Source organism: Ornithodoros turicata, chromosome 10 (assembly GCF_037126465.1).
Source record: "Ornithodoros turicata isolate Travis chromosome 10, ASM3712646v1, whole genome shotgun sequence".
NCBI lineage: Eukaryota > Metazoa > Arthropoda > Arachnida > Ixodida > Argasidae > Ornithodoros > Ornithodoros turicata.
In genome coordinates this window covers 16,426,773-16,444,412 of record NC_088210.1, presented here as the reverse complement: position 1 = coordinate 16,444,412, position 17,640 = coordinate 16,426,773, and the positions used below count along the sequence as shown (strand labels likewise).

At 44.8% G+C, this 17,640-nt stretch overlaps 1 protein-coding gene across 1 annotated transcript; it reads left to right on the top strand.

The window, feature by feature from the left end:
• Positions 1–26: 26 nt before the first annotated feature.
• LOC135370690 (zinc finger protein 14-like) lies at positions 27–17,183 on the top strand. The gene is made up of 23 exons (XM_064604485.1): positions 27–274; positions 691–728; positions 789–837; positions 898–947; positions 1,037–1,091; positions 1,165–1,220; positions 1,813–1,894; positions 2,029–2,084; positions 3,392–3,422; positions 3,505–3,533; positions 4,694–4,733; positions 4,819–4,888; positions 4,979–5,150; positions 6,890–7,204; positions 8,631–8,859; positions 9,524–9,567; positions 10,936–11,085; positions 11,153–11,340; positions 12,572–12,762; positions 12,855–12,904; positions 13,591–13,959; positions 14,526–14,690; positions 16,747–17,183. The coding sequence occupies exons 1-23, from the start codon at positions 202–204 to the stop codon at positions 17,161–17,163; spliced, it is 2,919 nt and encodes a 972-aa protein (XP_064460555.1). The 5' UTR covers positions 27–201; the 3' UTR covers positions 17,164–17,183.
• Positions 17,184–17,640: the final 457 nt, after the last annotated feature.

Below are 17,640 nucleotides of genomic sequence, written 5' to 3'. Positions count from 1 at the left end.
TGGGAATCCAGTACACTGATTTAACAATGCCGCGCACACAACGAGAAAATACGCAAGCATGGCACGATTGCCACGATTGCAAATGCCGGTTACCAAAATACATGTCGAACAGCTGCGTTGAGCAGTCGAAGTTACCTGTAAACTATGTAAATGAGAGATGCTTCACTGTTTCGTGGTTTCAGTAGATAGTATTTACTTGCGATGGCTATAAAGGTGTTCGTAGAGGCGACGCCTTTGGTTGTGGACCTAGAGTTTCCAAATGGCTTGGAGAAAGGTACGTATATAGGCCTAGCTTCAACGATAGAAAACTTACTATTATTTCTGCGCATATTACGTTATATATTCCAGCTTGTGTGCGCTGTTGGCTAACAGGTAATGATTTATTGTCGACAGTTACTTCTGATATTAAAATAATGGCGCTGTGAAAACAATTTTATGGAACAGCGTATGAACGTGGCGCCATTAGTTGTGAATTCAAAACGTAAAGGGCGATCGTAGCTGTAGTTGGCAAAATTTAAAATTCTGGAACTAAACGCGAGTGATGACTTCTTGTATGCTTCCTCTAAGACGTAAAAAAGGACTACACGTTCGTATTTTACGGAGTAGCCTCGCGTACGTGTGTTTTATGTGCTTCACCAATGGCTTTGCGCACTACTGACATAAATTAGTGATCGTCTGCTAACTTTTCAGGCTCGGGTCTTACGCTAGTACTAGAAGACCCAAAGCAGGTGAGCGTTTTAGTTTCCAAAGGATGTTCAGGAATTTAACATGAAGCTCCAACTCTTCAGAGATTGCAAGGCGAAGACAAACTTGGTATACAGTTCACCTATGTAAATGGTGAGCTTTCCAGACCACACGACCTTCATTTTTCTCACTGAAAATGTATTCCATGTTTAGGGGATGTCTTTCCTGTCGTCAGAACGGTCACTGTCGAAGACGACTTATCAGTACGTGACCATTCCATACAGCGCCACTTGCTTCTCATTCATTAATGTCTGTATCTCATTAATGTAATTCATTAATTCATTCACTTCAGGCATGCCTCAGAACATTGCAGAAGGTCAGAGTGGAAACTACCGCAGATGAATCAGGTGCGATTTTTTTTTATTGCATTTGGTCTCGTATTTGCATGCTATAGGGTCGTGTCATTTTTATAACTTTCAGGAAATCCGTCGGTATGTGTTGTCAAGGCTGTACCAAAGGTATATCCAAGCCGAGAGGTACGTAATCTTGAAATGATGCTGTTTCTTTGAAACTCCTCGAGATGCGCTGCCCAACCGCTCGGACAATAATTTAAAAAAGTGGCATCAGTGCCTTCAAAGAAAAATGTGTGTAGTACTGTGAAGTACTAATTCTCACGGACGCAGACATTGCAACATTAAAGTCCCGCAAAGCAATGACAACATAAAGGTACAGACATTGAGTTTTGCTCTGAATCAGTTTCACAAAGTAAAAGTTGCCAATTAGTAGCAATTTATTGCAGCACTCTTAGTGCTTTAATAAACCTGACAACCCAAGCTACACACTGTTTATATGAGTTTGCCTCCCACTGTCAAAGACAAAGGCAAAATGTTGGTGCTGGAAAAATACGTTGGCATCTTACATTGAAGCCGTTTGACTGCATCGAGCCATTATGTGCGCACAACTAACACTAACATTTTGTGGTGCACCAATAAGAAGACCCTATGGTTGTTTTTGGGCACCTATACAAAAATAAAGTTATTGTTATTATTATTATTTATTTGTTTTATTATTATTTTTATTATGCTATATAACACGTTTTCCAATCCCCGTGATGGTTGTTTAAACCAGGAGAACGAGGACGACCTGGAATTCCCAACTATTGGCAAAGTGCTGGACTGCCTTCCTGGGAGCCCTACTATGTTTCCCTTGGGTGAGATCTTATGTGTTCTGTACCATTTCCGTAAAATGAGACTTGGTTCGCACTTTGCTCCCAAGTTGAGAACTTCAATTCCGAAAGGTGGCAACTCTCGTGCTTACACGATGTGCTCCCTTGTATGCTTACAGGCTCTCCAGGCAACTCCAATCCTCCATCGGAGAATGACGGGGGTTCTGAAGTGCACGTGAGATTTGTTTTCTTTTTCGCCTTTTACGTTTTGCTTGCCGCGCATGTTCCGCGATAACAAAACGCGCGGAGCGGCGATCAATACGCTGTGACAGTTTGTCTCTGGAAGATGGACCAATGAGGTTGCTCCACGGGCAATAGAGGAGAGAGGGAAATCGAGGAGCTGCGCAGACAGCTGACCTACTTCCATACAGCGTATTCCTCTCGGGGTTGCTACTCCGTTGCTACCGTTGACGGACGGGTTTCGTTGAATACGCAAACGCGCCCTATTCCACAGCGGCAATACGCTACGACAGTTCCTCTCCACGCAGGGGAGGGGGTGAGGTTATAAGAAACCATGTGACAAAGTGTCTCTCTACTCACAATGCACTCATAAGGGGTCATTCGTAAATGGCATGAGTTGACAGAAGAAAGCATTTGCACTTTGACCTTGAAATCTTATCCAGTCATTTTGGAGAGGGACCAATGAGGTCACTCCACAACAATAGGGGAGAGAGGGAGACTGAGGAGCTCTGTTGACAGCTGGTGTACTGCATATTGCATGTGATACAGATTTTTTTCTCAAAAAGTTGAGGGTGGGAAGCTCTCTGTTCGAAAGGTCCCTTAGGTCTAGGGGCGTAGAGTTTAGTTTGATGACATTTAATGTAACTCATTTATTTTATTTAACTTAATTAATTTAACCCTATGCTAACCTGTAACACCAAAATGTTACATTAAATTTCTTGAGCACCAATTGCGTACATTATTGGAAAAACGCAGGTTCTACATATAAAATATTTGGATAACGCAGTAATTGCACAATCAAATCAAATGGTTTTAACCATACTTTGGTGAAAGGGAGTGAGAGGAGAAAATATTTTCCGTCAAAATAAGCTGCATTTTCATGCTCTGTCACTGCCATTTTATCATTTATCACCCATAATTCTTATGTGAAATGTACTGATTAGTGCTGGATATGAAATATGCTAGGAAAAAAAACATCATTTTGGGATATCTAGTGCTGTGAAATCTATGCGTTACAGAAATGGCGGATTTTGCCACAAAGTGAATAATTTATTGTTGTTGTTGTTGTTGTAATTTCATGTTGTATGGTTTGAATGCCTTTATGCCCAGAGAGTAATATATTATGTGATGTAGTGTCATGTCAGTGTCAGCTGCAAGTAGATTCAAAGTGTTACTTTCATTGTTAGATACGAAAGTACGCATTTTTTTAAGCATGACTGCTTAGACAAGGCAAGTGGCACAATCCCATGTACACAGCTGACACTGCAGAATGAACTGATTTTTTTCGTTTGTTTCCTTCAGTTGTCCGACTATGACCCGGACAACCTTGCAGGTTTGTTTCTGTCCTTTTAAGTACCGAAGTCTGTTCGGTAACCACATTTCTATATATGTCCCGTGTTTGTTTTTGCTTCTAGATTTGTCAAGTGCTCAAGTCATGGATTTGGTATGTGAAAATTGTCTGCTTGAAGGCAGAGTGCAGAATTGAATTACCTCCTTTGGTGCATGTATTCGGAGCACGACCTACTAGACTATAACGACCATGTCATAGGCTTGGCCATGTCTTCCCAGCACCGTATTTGGAAGCTAGCGGTGGCACCACTGATCGGCCCGGTTATTGCTTCCTCAATTTCTGCAATACTTTGTATTTGAGTTTACCTTTGTATTTTTGTACAAGCGGTGAATGTCCCACGAGTGAAGCTCCTTTCTAAAGTTGATTATCATCATCATTCTTACGCGTTTTCATAGGAGCTTTCGCTGTCGTCTGCTACTGTAATCACACGTCCGCTTCTTCGCGTTCAAAATTCAAATTTCCATTGTCCAATCATGATGCAGATCTCGCGTGCCGATGAGTAGCGCCCCTAGCGGATCGTGCGGATGGGCCCTTCATAGGGGATGCCGATTATGCCGTGATCGTTATAATCTGCAGGGTTATTTTAGCAAACGTTACACATTTCGATCGCCCTGTAAAAATAGAAGACTAGATTTGGCCCATCCCAAACTTTGCAAACTGATAGCCATTTATCTGAAGTTTCATTTGAATTTTTTGTAAGCGCTACGGTCACGTAGAAAGAAAATTAAAAATAAACCAAAATCTCGCTCCATGCTTTTTCAATGGCCTATCTCACACAAACACTGCCATTTTTTCTTCTGTTTGCTTCACGTTCACATCACTTCACACAGGTAGCGCTGCCTGCAACGATGTGACATGCAGATTCTGACGTTATGCACCAATCCTCTTGTTCTATATGCTGGTGCCACCTGTGTGTGGTGAAATGAAAATGGAGCGCATACAGCAGAAAATGGCGGCTTTTGAGTGGGATAGGCCATAGAAAATGCATAGAGTGAAATTTTGCTTGTTTTTTTTTTTAATTTCTCTTTTACAGGACCATAATGCTCACAAAAAATTCCAACAAAACTTCAGACCAATGGCGCTACCAGTCTGCAAAGTTTGGTGTTGGATAAACCCCGTCTTCTATTTTTAAGATGCGATCGAAATGTGTAACGTTTGGTAGACTAACCCTGTAGTAGGTCGTGGTTCAGATACAACCTACGAGGCGAGGGCCAGAGAAAATGATCCACAGTGTGTTTCCCAACTCATTTCAGGATAACTCTGAAGACATCGATGACCCAGCAGGTTTATCAGGTAAGCTGTGTGCCGTATCAGTCACATTCAGATGAGAATGGTACTAAGAAATTGTGGGAACATAGGAGTGACTTTCACGTGTCAGTTGCAGAGAGCAGTGAGCAGGCAGACAATGCCTGCGTGTGCACCATATGCGACTACACAACTGACTCAGCGTAAGCGTCCGCGCTATGCGACCGTTACGGGTGGGTTTATCGCGAGCCGGGACTCCCCGTCTCATCGCGTCCGTCCCCATCTTGTTGCAGGGATGGGCTGAAGTACCACATCCGCCTGCACGCCATTCACGGAGAACTGTGTTGCAAAGTGTGTAAGGAACACTTTCGCACCATCAGTGACTTCAAAGCCCACTGCGCCACCCACGTCCCCGTTATCAAGGAATCGTCTGTGGAGAGTAGCAGCAAGCGCATCAAAACTCAGGTGAGTTTGTCGTCGCCGCCTTATCGGTAAATCCTTGTGCGGTCGTTGCTGCATCAAAGAGTTCCTTGCGGGCTTTTCGGTGTCACAGTTGACAATGTACTGGAATTCGGTTGCAGCCCCGCTATGTTAGCTTCAATGTTGCAGTGAGACTTTGAATTATTAATTGAGGATGGTTGTAGAGGGGGGGGGGGGGATATGTTTATTATATATAAAAAAAATAAGAGGGAAAGGTTAGCCACCGGTATGGCGGCTTGCTATTACCAGGGAAAAAAAGGGAAAAATAAAGGCAAACAAAAAGAAAAACAAAGAAAAAGGAAAACAAATAAAACTGCTCATTAAACGTTGTAATAGATGAGGCACTTACACACATAGTAAGACAAACACAACACAATCTTCACAACACCCAGTTGCAGACGTCAGTGGATTGATGGTGGTTGAAGAAAAGGCACCATCAGCAGTGGAATTTGAACCTACACGCTCCAATTTCCAGTCAGACGTGTTACCAATTGCATGATGCTCTCTTCAACGTACCAAGCCATGCTACACTATCACCCTCCGCACATTCTCTCTTACATTGTTGCCAGTCGCTCTCGCATTCACACAGACGACCACAAGTGTGTTCATCTGTGAATGTGAGACAGTTGTGACTGGGAACAATGTAAAACACGATCTGTTACGTGCTACACCAGTGTCACTGCACATGAGAGGCGTTGCAAAGAAGGGATGTAACACGTCAACTCGTTGAATACATGGTCATTGCTTGGGAACACGTATCACTTTGTCGGCTTGCTCTCGTCTTGTCAGAAATGCATGTGGTTCACATCAAGCTTTTTTTGTTGCTGTTGTTGCTCATTTATTTAAAGCGCAACCAATGAGGGAATGGCCTTCAGAAGCAGGGAAAGGAGGATACTAGAGGGGTGTTCAGTCAGACCTAACAGATCCTAACCCAGTTCCTTTCCTGCATGGCGTATATACTTTCAGAACGGCAATGCATCAACAAAGCACCATATTCCAGCTTTGTATCCTACCGATTACTAGAGCACTGCATGGGCCGCATCCTTAGGCCCAGGCCCAAGCCAAGCCCGGCCTTCATTTGATTTACCCGTCCGGCCCCGGCCCAAGCCCGACGTATCCCACGTTTCTCAGCCCAGGCCCGAGAAATTTATAGGCTACCTGGCCCAGCCCAGTGTATCAGGCTGTAAAATTTGACTAACAGAAGGGTAACACAGGCTCGAGCCCGACTTAGGCACGGCAATGTACGCGCCCATGCCCATAGTGGTCAAACCCAAGCCCAGCTCAGGCCGACAAAAAGAAAGCTGTGGGCCGGGCTCGGGTTTTCAGGTAAGCCCGAGCTCGTGCAGTGCTCTACTAATTACTACAGTCAAACTCCTTTATAGCGAACACCTTTTTAACGAAAATACCACTACAGCAAATTTTTTTGCGGTCCCGCTGGAGCCCTATAGGTCCAATAATGGACGTCCTTTTTAACGAAACTACCGTTACTGCAAATTTGTTTTGCTGTCCCCTGAGTTTCGTTATAAAGGACTTTGACTGTACGCCAACAGTAATCAGTGTAAAAAAAAAAACACAAAGGGGAGACGTGCCTATACCTTTAAAACACTACCACGAAAGTATCGTAGACCTTTTGGTGGCGAAACACGTCATCTGCCGTACTTGGCCGTAAAACGTGAGCCTCAAGTCACGGTGCTCGCTGAAGACGGCCCTATGTCTTCCTGCAGGTCCAGTCGAGCAACCGACGCAAGAACAGTGAAGAAGCGAGCCAGTCCCCAGCCGTATCCGAACGTGGGCCTCCGACGCTGAGCTGCTGCGAATGCTCGCGGAGCTTCGCATCCGCGTCGCTGCTGCACGCGCACGAGCAGTCGCACTACGAGACTGTGAAGCAGGGCGACAAGGAGTGCGAAATCTGCTCCAAGACGTTCACCACGGTGCGCGGACTACAGCTGCACCTGAAGAAACATGCGAGGCTGCACCAAAAGAGCAGAGCTGAAGCGGAGAAAAGTGGAGCAAAGGGAGCGGAAGACACCGCGGATAAGGTGTGTGGTCTTTAGCAGGCTCAAGGCTATGTGGCAAGCATGGGTTAAAGGAGACACTAACGTGCAGAAATTTCTCCCGGCGGAATGAGAGGTGTAGTTGCCTTGTCGTCGATGCGAGAGGAACAGGATTCATGAGTTGTGTTGTCCGTAACTGAGCCTCTGTATGCAATAAGGGGATAAGTCGACTTACAGGATATGCACGTAAAGTAGACACATAGATACATGTTAGCTGCAATTACTTTACCAAATATTCACTTGAAGTTTTCTTGGTTTGAGATCTTTCGCCTTTTCCCCTTATTGCATGCAGAGGTTCAATTTATGAGCGAAAGAAACCACAATTTGCGCTTTCTCTCTCCCTCTTCTCCTTACAATGCCCAACAATGCGGAGTGGGCGCTCGTCGATTTGCCTAATCATCACGGGAGACTGTTTGAGGTGACCAAACCGGGACCTCTCCACAATGTTGCGCTTATCGGGAGTGAGAAGGAAAGCGTAAATTGCATTGTTCTCTTACAAATGATAAAACTTTGAAAAATTATGAAATTTTTGCTCTTAAATTGTGAAATGTCAAAAATTTGAGTTTTTTGCTCATAAATTGGGCAAAAAAGTCTTTTTTCTCATAACTTATGAATGGCACAACAGATGAATCCCGTTCTTTCTGCGTTGATGTCAAGGTATCTTTCAATCCACGTGGAGGATCTTTTTCACTTCAGTAGCCCTTTAATGTCATACTTGTGCATATCAGTGAACGCATTGTGGAACTTTGCTGTGTGGGTTTGAGTGCACCCTTAGGGCAGAACTTCACCGCACGACACGCTGTTAGCCAAGCAGCAACCCGAATGACATCGTTTTCTCCCCTAATTTGTTGAAAACAGGAGGCGTACTTACACCTTTTTGTGACATTTACATAAATGGTCACAAAAAAGCATACTAAAGGCACCTTCACTTTATTTATTCTTCAGAAACATAAATTTTATGTTACCTTTGCACTCTAAAAAGAGAACTTCACCACATAGTACGCCTTTAGCTAACCGCCATCTCGAATTGCATCGTTCTGCCCCATGATTGGTTGAAAACGAGAGGCGTACGCCTTCTCGGAACAATTGTGCAGTTGCGTCAATTGTCCCAAAAAGGTGTACGCCCTGCGCTTTCCACAAGTAGGGTGTGGTAACGGCATCATTCTATGTAGCAGTTGGCCTCCACCGTGCTATGTGGAGAAGTTTTCTTTTTAGAGTGTGTGTCATCCAGCTTGTGACTTCTGACACAGGTATTTCACTGTGCCAGGCTTTTCTACGCATTGTGCCACATGAAATCGCTAGCAAACATTTTTCAATCTGCAGCCGTAGACTGCATTATTCTGGAAACCTCAGCTTTATTTGTTAACTTTTGCATTTATTTGTCTGTGTATTGTTTTTATGATACATCCAGCTTGCCAGCAGTGCTGCAGCAGCAGCATCACCAGTAGCAGAACTTCCAGCAGGAGGGACGACAGGCTTTGCGTGCCCGCTGTGTGGAAGGTCGTTCGACCAAGAGCGCAAGCGAGACCATCATGTCGTGCGCAAGCACACCAAGGCGTACCCATTTCAGTGTAGCATGTGCCGAAGGGGATTCATGTTCCAGAAGAATCTGGACCGCCATTTTCAAGACACACATAGTTGTGAGCATCAATAATTTTGATGATGTTGCACAGTATTGGTCTTTAGTGTTGTGATCACTTTGATGCAGTGTAGACTACTTATTGCGATATTCGCAGGATCTGCAAAGAGCTTTGCTGTTTCCGCTAATTTGCCGTGTGCAGTAGCTCCTTGCAAAGGCGTTGACAAAAAGACTGTAAAAACGTATTTTATGAGAAAGAAATTCTGTCTTTCATATATATGTAGGCCTTTTGTGATGCCATTCTGCAAGTTAGCTTCAGTTTAGCATTAGCCATGCACTCTCTAAGCATTATTGAAATTTATACTGAGTGTGTATAAGCAGTGCCGAAATCATTTAATTGAACGTAAGAATGAAGAACAATAGGCAAGCCGCTTTGGAACTTTGTGAGGTCTAGCTGGCTCTAAAGGTCCGGTACAGTTGCCAGTAAGACTGTCGGCTTTTTGCAACGTAGATACATGCGCATTAAGTTCAATGTCATTATGTCCATGACCGCACAAAATGTTTACTGCACAAAGAATTTCACTAAATATTGCACCAATTGGAAATGGAATTGCATAAATATGGAATCAATGTCAATGGTTCCCACTGCATTTTACCATAAGGCAAAGTAGGCTATGGCAAACATATTTTGTAAAATAATTGATCATCAGCATATATTTCTTTAGGTCACTATGTGCTCAATGTGGTGGAAGCAATGGATGAAAGTCGGGTGAGGTCAACGTTTTCTTTCATCTCTTTCTCTCTTTCCCTCTGGTAATAAGACACTCAGTGGGATACAGATATAATCTCTGGCATATCAACTGATCAGAATAGCAGTTTATATTATTGTATGATAAACGCTTTTTCGTAATGTGTTTTTGTACTTCTAACGATGTGCTACCATTTTCAAGGTCTTGCATGCCCCATGGAAATCATCACTACAGATCACAAAATTTTTCTGTTAACACACAGTTACACAACGAAAGGCTGTTCTGACTAAGTGGCATTTGGCCTTTGTATAATGACTCTTTGACGTTTGAACGTATACTTAGGGCCCTGTGTTTTTGGGTTTTATGTTTTTTAAAATCGGGAGGTAAAAATCGAGTTTTATTTCAGGAGCTGTGAAACAGGGTTAAATCGAGTGATATCAGGTGGAAAGGTAGATTTTCGGGTAAAAAATAAAAATAAAAGAGCACTTCAGCACAAACAGCACAAAGCATACTGCATGGATCATGTTGACTAACTCTCAATGCAGTTCATCCCACTAATGCAGTCTACCATACACAACACAGGGGGACTCTTCTCTCAAACAGGGGCTCACAAGTTTGGAACAGAGCATCATCTAATGAACACAATGAACACACTGCCACAAAATGTTTCACCATGAGGTATTCAAAATGATTCAAATTGGGCCTCTTCTGATTATTCGAATTCAATTCGCGGTGCAAGCGAAATATTAATAAACTATTCGCAATGGCAATTTTGCCATTCGCACGGCTCTAGTCATTAGTCGTCCTGTAGTTACATACCGTATTTACCCGAATGTTAGTCGACCCCCCCCCCCCCCCCCCCCCTTCCTTTTCGAGATTCATGAAAATGAACAAAACAACTTTTCTGGTAACGAAAACGTAAAAGATGTATTCATCGGGAAAGAGTATCGCACATTGCTTCAATGACACCGCGTAGAAACGACGCACTTTAACCATGGGAGAGAAAGGAAGAAGGAACTTTCGTTTTGACGGCTTTCATTGCTGTCGTTTGTCACATGTCCAAATCTCTTTCACCCGTTTCCCTCTCTCTCCCCCACTCCATGTGAGGAAGCGAACGCGCGTGACCAGCGCGTTGGCCGCAGAGCAACGTGGTTGCGCAGACCACGATTATAAGTCGACCCCCTACTTTCGATCATCGATTTTGGAAAAGGGGGGTAGACTTACATTCGAGCAAATACGGTACGCACATGACCTACCTTCGAAAACCGCATCTAAGTTAGCTCTCGTAGTTTTATTACAAAAAATACCGTAAAGAATAAGAAGAAAAAAAAATGCCTCGTATGTTTTCCATTTTCCCTGTTACCACTAACGCTGTTCTGATTTTCAAGGAAGGTGAAATCGTACAGCTATCCCAAATGAAATGCAACTACTGCACTTTCAACACATTCGCCATCGGAAGCATGCAGTCTCATCTGGCTTCTCATCCCGAGATCAGATACTACGCCTGCGAAAAATGCGACAAAGAATTTTCCAGCGAGGTGAGCCACCGTCCCCGACCGTTTTGAAGAGTGGTAGAGTGGTGACGCTGTTATCACGTGCCACCAGGTGCGCTACCGGCGCCACGTTGAGACGGGAGTGTGCGACATGAAGCCCGAGTGCGACGTGTGCGGGAAGTGCCTGAGCAGCATGACCGCGCTGCGGAACCACAAGCTGTGCCACGGGGAAGACAAGGCCTTTCGGTGCAGCGTCTGTGACGAGAGTTTCAAGACCAACACTACGCTCAAGTATCACGTGTGAGTAGGGGGTGCCACCTTTCGTAGTGAAAAATATACCGGCTGAGAGAGAGGAGGAGGTGGAATAGTGGGAAAGGGAAGTGGGTGAGGGGTGGAAGAGAACACACAGAAAACAAGAGAGAGAGAGAGAGAGCTCAAGGTAATACGAGGAAACATATGTTCCTGTGTGTAATAATAATAATAATGAATAACTAAGGAAAGAACTGGTGACTGCGGAGTTGTATCTGTGCTCCAGATTTATTCAAGCTGTAGTGGAATGTTGAAGAGAAAACCCCGCAAAAGCCCATATGAAAGGTCTTGAGCGACAAATACCGGCAAAAGGCTGCCGGTATCACCTTCCTACCGGCAACGGGCAGAGCGAGCAAATAACCGGCCGTGTCGGTATAATACCGGCCTGGTGGCAACCCTACGTGTGAGTAGGGTTGCCACCTTTCGTAGTGAAAAATATACCGGCTGAGGAGAGGAGGAGGTGGAATAGAAGGAAAGGAGGAAGTGCTTGTGGGAAAGAGAAAGTGGGTGAGGGGTGGACGAACACACACAGAGAGAGAGAAAGAGACAAGCGTGGTTGCTGAAGATAATATGAGGAAACATATGTTCCTGTGTGTGTCTGGATCATTGATACTAGGAATTGCTATAAACAGGCATGAACACTACACTGGATCGTATTGGAGCAACCGAATTGGACTGCCACTTACTTTGAAAAAGTCATTATCGCAAACAAGCGCACGGGAAATGTGCACCTGAAAGAGAAAGTGTCCCCACTTTCATTTGTTTTGCCTTCTTTCTCGTAAGACGGCTGTCACCAGCATCAGGATCAAAGTGGGGCACCCTTCTTTGCAGGCAGAGATCTCATGAAGGTTGTTTACAGCCCAAGTTCTAGCTGGCTCGACACAACCACTGCTCCCCCCTCCCCCCCGAGCACAAGATTTAATGAATAACAATGATAACAATAATAATAATAAAATGGATAACTAAGAAAATGACTGGTGACTGCAGAGTTGGGCCCGTGATTTATTCAAGCTGTAGTGGAATGTTGAAGGGAAAACCCCGTAGAAGCCCTTACGAAAGGTCTTGAGCCACAAATACTGGCAAAACGCTGCCAGTATCGCCTTCCTACCGGCAACCAGCAGATTGCGCAAATAACCGGCCCTGCCGGTAATATACCTGTTTGGCGGTAACCCTGCGTGTGAGCCTCATTTCTTTGCTTGACTTGACTTGACTTGGATCGCAGACAAGCAAGGCACGGTGAAATCAAGGCCTTCAAGTGCGAGCACTGTTCCAAGAGCTTCAGCTTTGCGGCCCAGAAGAAACGTCACGTGAGCAGAGTTCACCTGAGGGAGACCAATCACCCCTGTAACCTGTGTCCCATGAAGTTCATGACCAAAAGGGAACTTATGCTGCATCTTCTGTGTGGGCACAAATGTAAGTTCTCCCAACAACTAGTAAGCTGTGGCAACCATGGGGGGTCTAACTGGTGCAGAGAATCTCACTGGTATACTCGTTTCTCGTTTCAGTTCAACCTGCGCTCTCTGACAAGGGCAAGGCACTGATGCCCGACGGAACAGTAAGCTTATATTTCTATTTTAAACAAATCTCGCGTCTGTGCACTCTGTTGCACAACGCTGCTGTGTAACAGAGTAACGAGTGCTCATCGTTAACTCGAACTTGGATATCTCGAAATATTGGTTAAGTTTAAAGGTGTTCGGGACAGAATTCATATACCTGTCTAATCGGCGATAATGTCAGGTGAGCAATAGAGCAAAACAAAGATGACAATAAAAATAATGAGAGAGAGAGAGAGAGAGCACTTTTTTTTTTCAGCTGTTACCATTACAGCAGGCAGTATATCTTCGGTTGGATCTCGGTAAATGCCCAATGCACCTCCTGATTCTCTTAAGAACACGTCAGTGCAGCTTAGCACATTTCAGAGTTTAATTAAAATAAAATAAACAATTAATTAATAATTTAATTAAAAATAATTTTTTATTTTTTTTATTTTCATTTAAGCTTTATAAAATATCTTGCAATCGAAGGCCGATGTTCCCTGCAGATAAATGCTGTGGATTGCACATTTTTGTGTAGCATTAAATTTTTTTTTTTTTTACGTGCTTATCGAAATATCCCACATATTATACTAAGACTATTCATTTTTGTTATCAAAGAGTATCATCGAAAACATTTTCATTCTAATTAATTTTTCTCAGTGTCACTTTTAATGAGATAATCGCATGTTGCAACTTCCGTTTCCAGCACGCTCCCAACCTGAAGCTGTTTCAGTGCGAGTACTGCGAGTATGCCTCGTACAGCCGCAAGGGCTACCTGCGCCACCTGGTAGACCACACCGGCGTATGGCCCTACGCGTGCGACCTGTGCGGCAAGGGCTTCATAGAGCGTAACCAGGCTGAGCGTCACATTAGGGCGACGCACACGACGGAGAGCTATCCCTGCCCTCAGTGCCCGAGGGTCTTTGTGCTTCCCTCAAGCTACCAGGAGCACCTGCAGGCTCACACCGAGCAGCAGGGGACGAGTTGCCCACACTGCGAGAAATACTTCGAGACGCACGGTCTTTACTCTTTGCACCTGCAGACCCATTCGCGTGACCTCCATTATCGCTGCCAGGTGGGTGGACTGCCAGTCGTTAAATTTTTAAGGAGAAATTTCTTCGCTTTAGTGCACTTTTAAAGTTACTTATAGGCACGACATACTAGATTATAACCACCATGTCATAGGTGGCGCTGCTCATTGGCCCGGTGGTTGCTTCCTCAATTTCTGCAATACTTTGTACTTCAGCTTACCTCAGTATTTTTGTAAAAGCGGTGCTCGTTTCACGGGAGATGTTTCATTCTAAAGTTGATTACATTCTGCGCATTTTCGTAGTCGTCTGCTGTCGCTGTCGTCTGCTAGTAATAATAATAATAATTGTACCGCGATGTTACACGTAAGGTTTGTCTGCCTACTGCGGCGACATGCTGCACATGCTGCAGGGTACGTCCGCTTCCGCGCGCTCAATTTTCGAATTTCCGTTGTCCAATCACGATGTAGATCTCGCCGGCTGATGAGTAGAGCGGCCGTAGTGGATTGCGCGGACGAGCTCCCCATTGGGGGTTGCCAGTTATGACGTGGTCGTTGGATTCTAGTAGGTCGTGCTTTACGGTCACGCAAGTGTTTCTTTCTGCATTTGGTAGGTGTGCGGACAGGGATTTTCCAAGATCGCAGCTCTCAACTTTCACATGATTGTGCACAAGCATGAGAAAGGAGGACCAAATACATGGACCTATTCTTGCGACGTATGCAAGAAGCGCTTCAAGTACCCCGGAAGCTTGGCCGCACATAAATACAAGCACTCGCAGGTTAGAGAAATTATTGTTCTTCTCTGCGCGAGGCTTATCTGGATGTGAAGGATATTGAAGGGGTGAACACTTTCGATGCATGAGCTATGGTAACATGTACAGTATGTATGCAGTTGGAGGTGATGCTGCTCTTCTTGAGCAGGTGTGGGCCTTCTTCATTTTTGCGGTATTGCTCGAGCCTTGCGAATACACTTACGTTTTTGGGTTTTATACTTTTTGAAAATTTGGGAGTGCCCCTTGTACAGCGCTGGACAGAAGTTTAGGAAATACGCTCCAGTGCATTCCTCCCTCAGAGTGGCAATGTTAGCAGCGAATGATACCATACGGACTTTCAGACACCTGACTGGGTTACCTAGGCACATGTCTGTAAGTCCATACAATCATATGCGTGTTCCATAAACTTCTGTCCAACACTGTACATCTCTCTCTCTCTTTCTTTCTAATTTTATATAAATGACACCTGGATGGGACCCCCTTGATGTTGTGAAGTCTATAGCTTCAGTCTCCAAAAGATAGACTGCAACTGTAATTTAGGCTCGTTGAAGTCAAGCGAAAATGGTTGTTCGTGCATGTTTGTGCTGTCATACGTCCACGGTGTAATGCTGTCACAGCAGCAACTACTGAGTGACTCAAAGTGGAATGAGTGAGTGAATAAAATGGATGTGGTTTGTCCCTTCAAATGACGCACCCCTGGAAGTCGTTGAGGAAGTGTGTTAGCTTAGCTCAATTGGTAGAGGCCCGAACGGCACCCAGAAGGTGTGGGTTTGAGTCCTACAGCTGGCTAACCTTTTTCAGTGACTTCCTTCTTTCAGCAACTACTACTTGATTTAAATGATGATGAGTAGGGAGTTTTCATCACCAGGAGCAATAACCCCTACCCCATTGCTGTCACACATTATCATAGGTTGTGAAGTCTGGTTTCAGTTTCCAGAAGAAATTTAGGCTTGCTGAAGTCCACAAGTGAAAATTGTATATATGTTTGAACTGTCAAACACGGACAGCACCACACTGTGCAAGTGTAAAAGCAGTGCTTGAAAATGTGGTGTCATTGCCACTTCTTTGGCAGTGGAAGGCTTTCAGCCCGGTCAATAGCCGATTGTGGGCCGCACGTTTGAGACCCCTGCCACAGTTAACCCCTCAACAGCTGAACTGTTTTACGAAATTCGGTCAATATTATTGTTTCATCAATATTGTTAATACAGTCGCCGTCCGATTTTTCGGACTCGGCGGGGATCGCGCAAAAGTCAGAATAATCGAGCAGTCCGAAAAAAGCGAATTTCGCTTCAAAATAAACTTTACTAAGCCCTAGTAGGCTGGAAAAATTTGTCGATGCTTTCCTAACGTGCTTCCAGCTCTGCCTGATAACATTAGCTTCTATTTTCCGAAGCGACATTTCGTCAATGTACACTGTCAGACGCACCGCTGTCATCAAGTCCGCAAGTCGGCTTCACCTAACGCAGCGTGCTTTAGGTGAAGCTCGCTTTACAACGCTGTCGCGCGACTCGCGGGTGGACAGCACGTGCTGGGCCGTTGGCCAAAAACGAAGACGCAAAAGCGCTACGACAGACCTCTTCTACTCAGAGGAATGGAAAGTCAACAATCATCACTGCCTATTTTTTTTGCCTGTATATTTTAGTTGGGTGATTTCTTTTGATACGAATTTCAGATGATACCAATATTTTCCGTATACACCCCAAGAGAGAAATTCGCGGGTTGGGCAAACAGAGTCCGAAATATCGAGCTGCACGGCGTGCGAATTTTTGGACGTTCTTATACATCACCTCTATGGGACCCGCGGCCGTTCCGCGAACGAGTCCGAATAATCGAGCATGCCCGAAAAATCGGTCGGCGACTGTACCATTAATGTTACTAGTGCACTAGTGCAGTTACTTTCACAAAGTGCACGTTAGCTTGCTTCAGACTCAGAATTTAAATTGCACGCTCACCCGTAGAAACACTTCACACCAATGAAACTGAAGTTAACGCATCTCTTTCTGTTAAATATTTTGTCCTTACTTCACCCTCGTACGTCTACAACACCGGAACTCTCTCGCAGGACATCTTGAAAAAGTGCGAGCTATGCCACGTCACGCTTCGAACGGAAGGTCTCTTCGAAGTGCACATGCGTCGCCACCGTGGGGAGAAGCCATTCAAGTGCCCGTACTGTGACAAGGCTTTCACACTGTCCATGACACGCAAGCATCACGTGACTCGTTTCCACACCGGGGACTACCACATCTTTTGTCCGCTCTGCCAGAAAGGTGTTGTGTCCAATAAGATGCTGCGTAGACACCTGTACCACGTCCACGGCACTGTCGTCACAAAGAAAAAGGCCGTGCTCGCGTCCGACGCGGCACTCATGCTGGGCACCGTCGAAGGTGTCGCGGCGGTGGAGGGCGTTGATGCCGTCGAATCCGTCGAGGCTGTCGGCGATGCTGTTGAAACGGTTGTCGAAACCGTAGAGTTCCAATAAGAGCTGCAGTTTTCGTTCCACGGTTGTGTGATGCGTGTTTATATTGATGGCGATACGATCCAGGTCATGTGATGGCATGTTATGATGCTGTTAGCACACATTCTGGTGTTATTTTGTATGATCCTGTTATCATGCAAGGGTTGTAACATGGCTTTCATGTATCATGAAAGACTGTTGGGCAGCTCTTGTCAACATTAACAATAGCACTGGAAAAAAAAATCTGTCTCGTTTTTGAGTGCGATAACAGCCACACTGGGGGAATATTAAATGAACGAAATCCTTGCGTTAAACTAACGGAATAATTTTGTTCAACGAAGTTTTCCTCATGGCCCCCAAGGATTGCTGTAATCGCGCTCGGGAACGAGACCGCATTTTTTTTTCTGTGTTATTATTAAGGTTGACTGGAGCTGTACATAGGTTAAAATTCACTTCTGCTTGAGATGGCCCATGCATCCGCATTGATCGCCAGTGCAAAAC

Bases quoted from the DNA above. Each gene is read 5' to 3' on its own strand.
- LOC135370690 (XM_064604485.1), top strand. From the start codon at position 202: ATGGCTATAAAGGTGTTCGTAGAGGCGACGCCTTTGGTTGTGGACCTA. The intron at 11,341-12,571 runs GTGAGTAGGGGG...CTTGGATCGCAG, and splicing joins ACTACGCTCAAGTATCACGT to ACAAGCAAGGCACGGTGAAA. The intron at 13,960-14,525 runs GTGGGTGGACTG...TGCATTTGGTAG, and splicing joins ACCTCCATTATCGCTGCCAG to GTGTGCGGACAGGGATTTTC.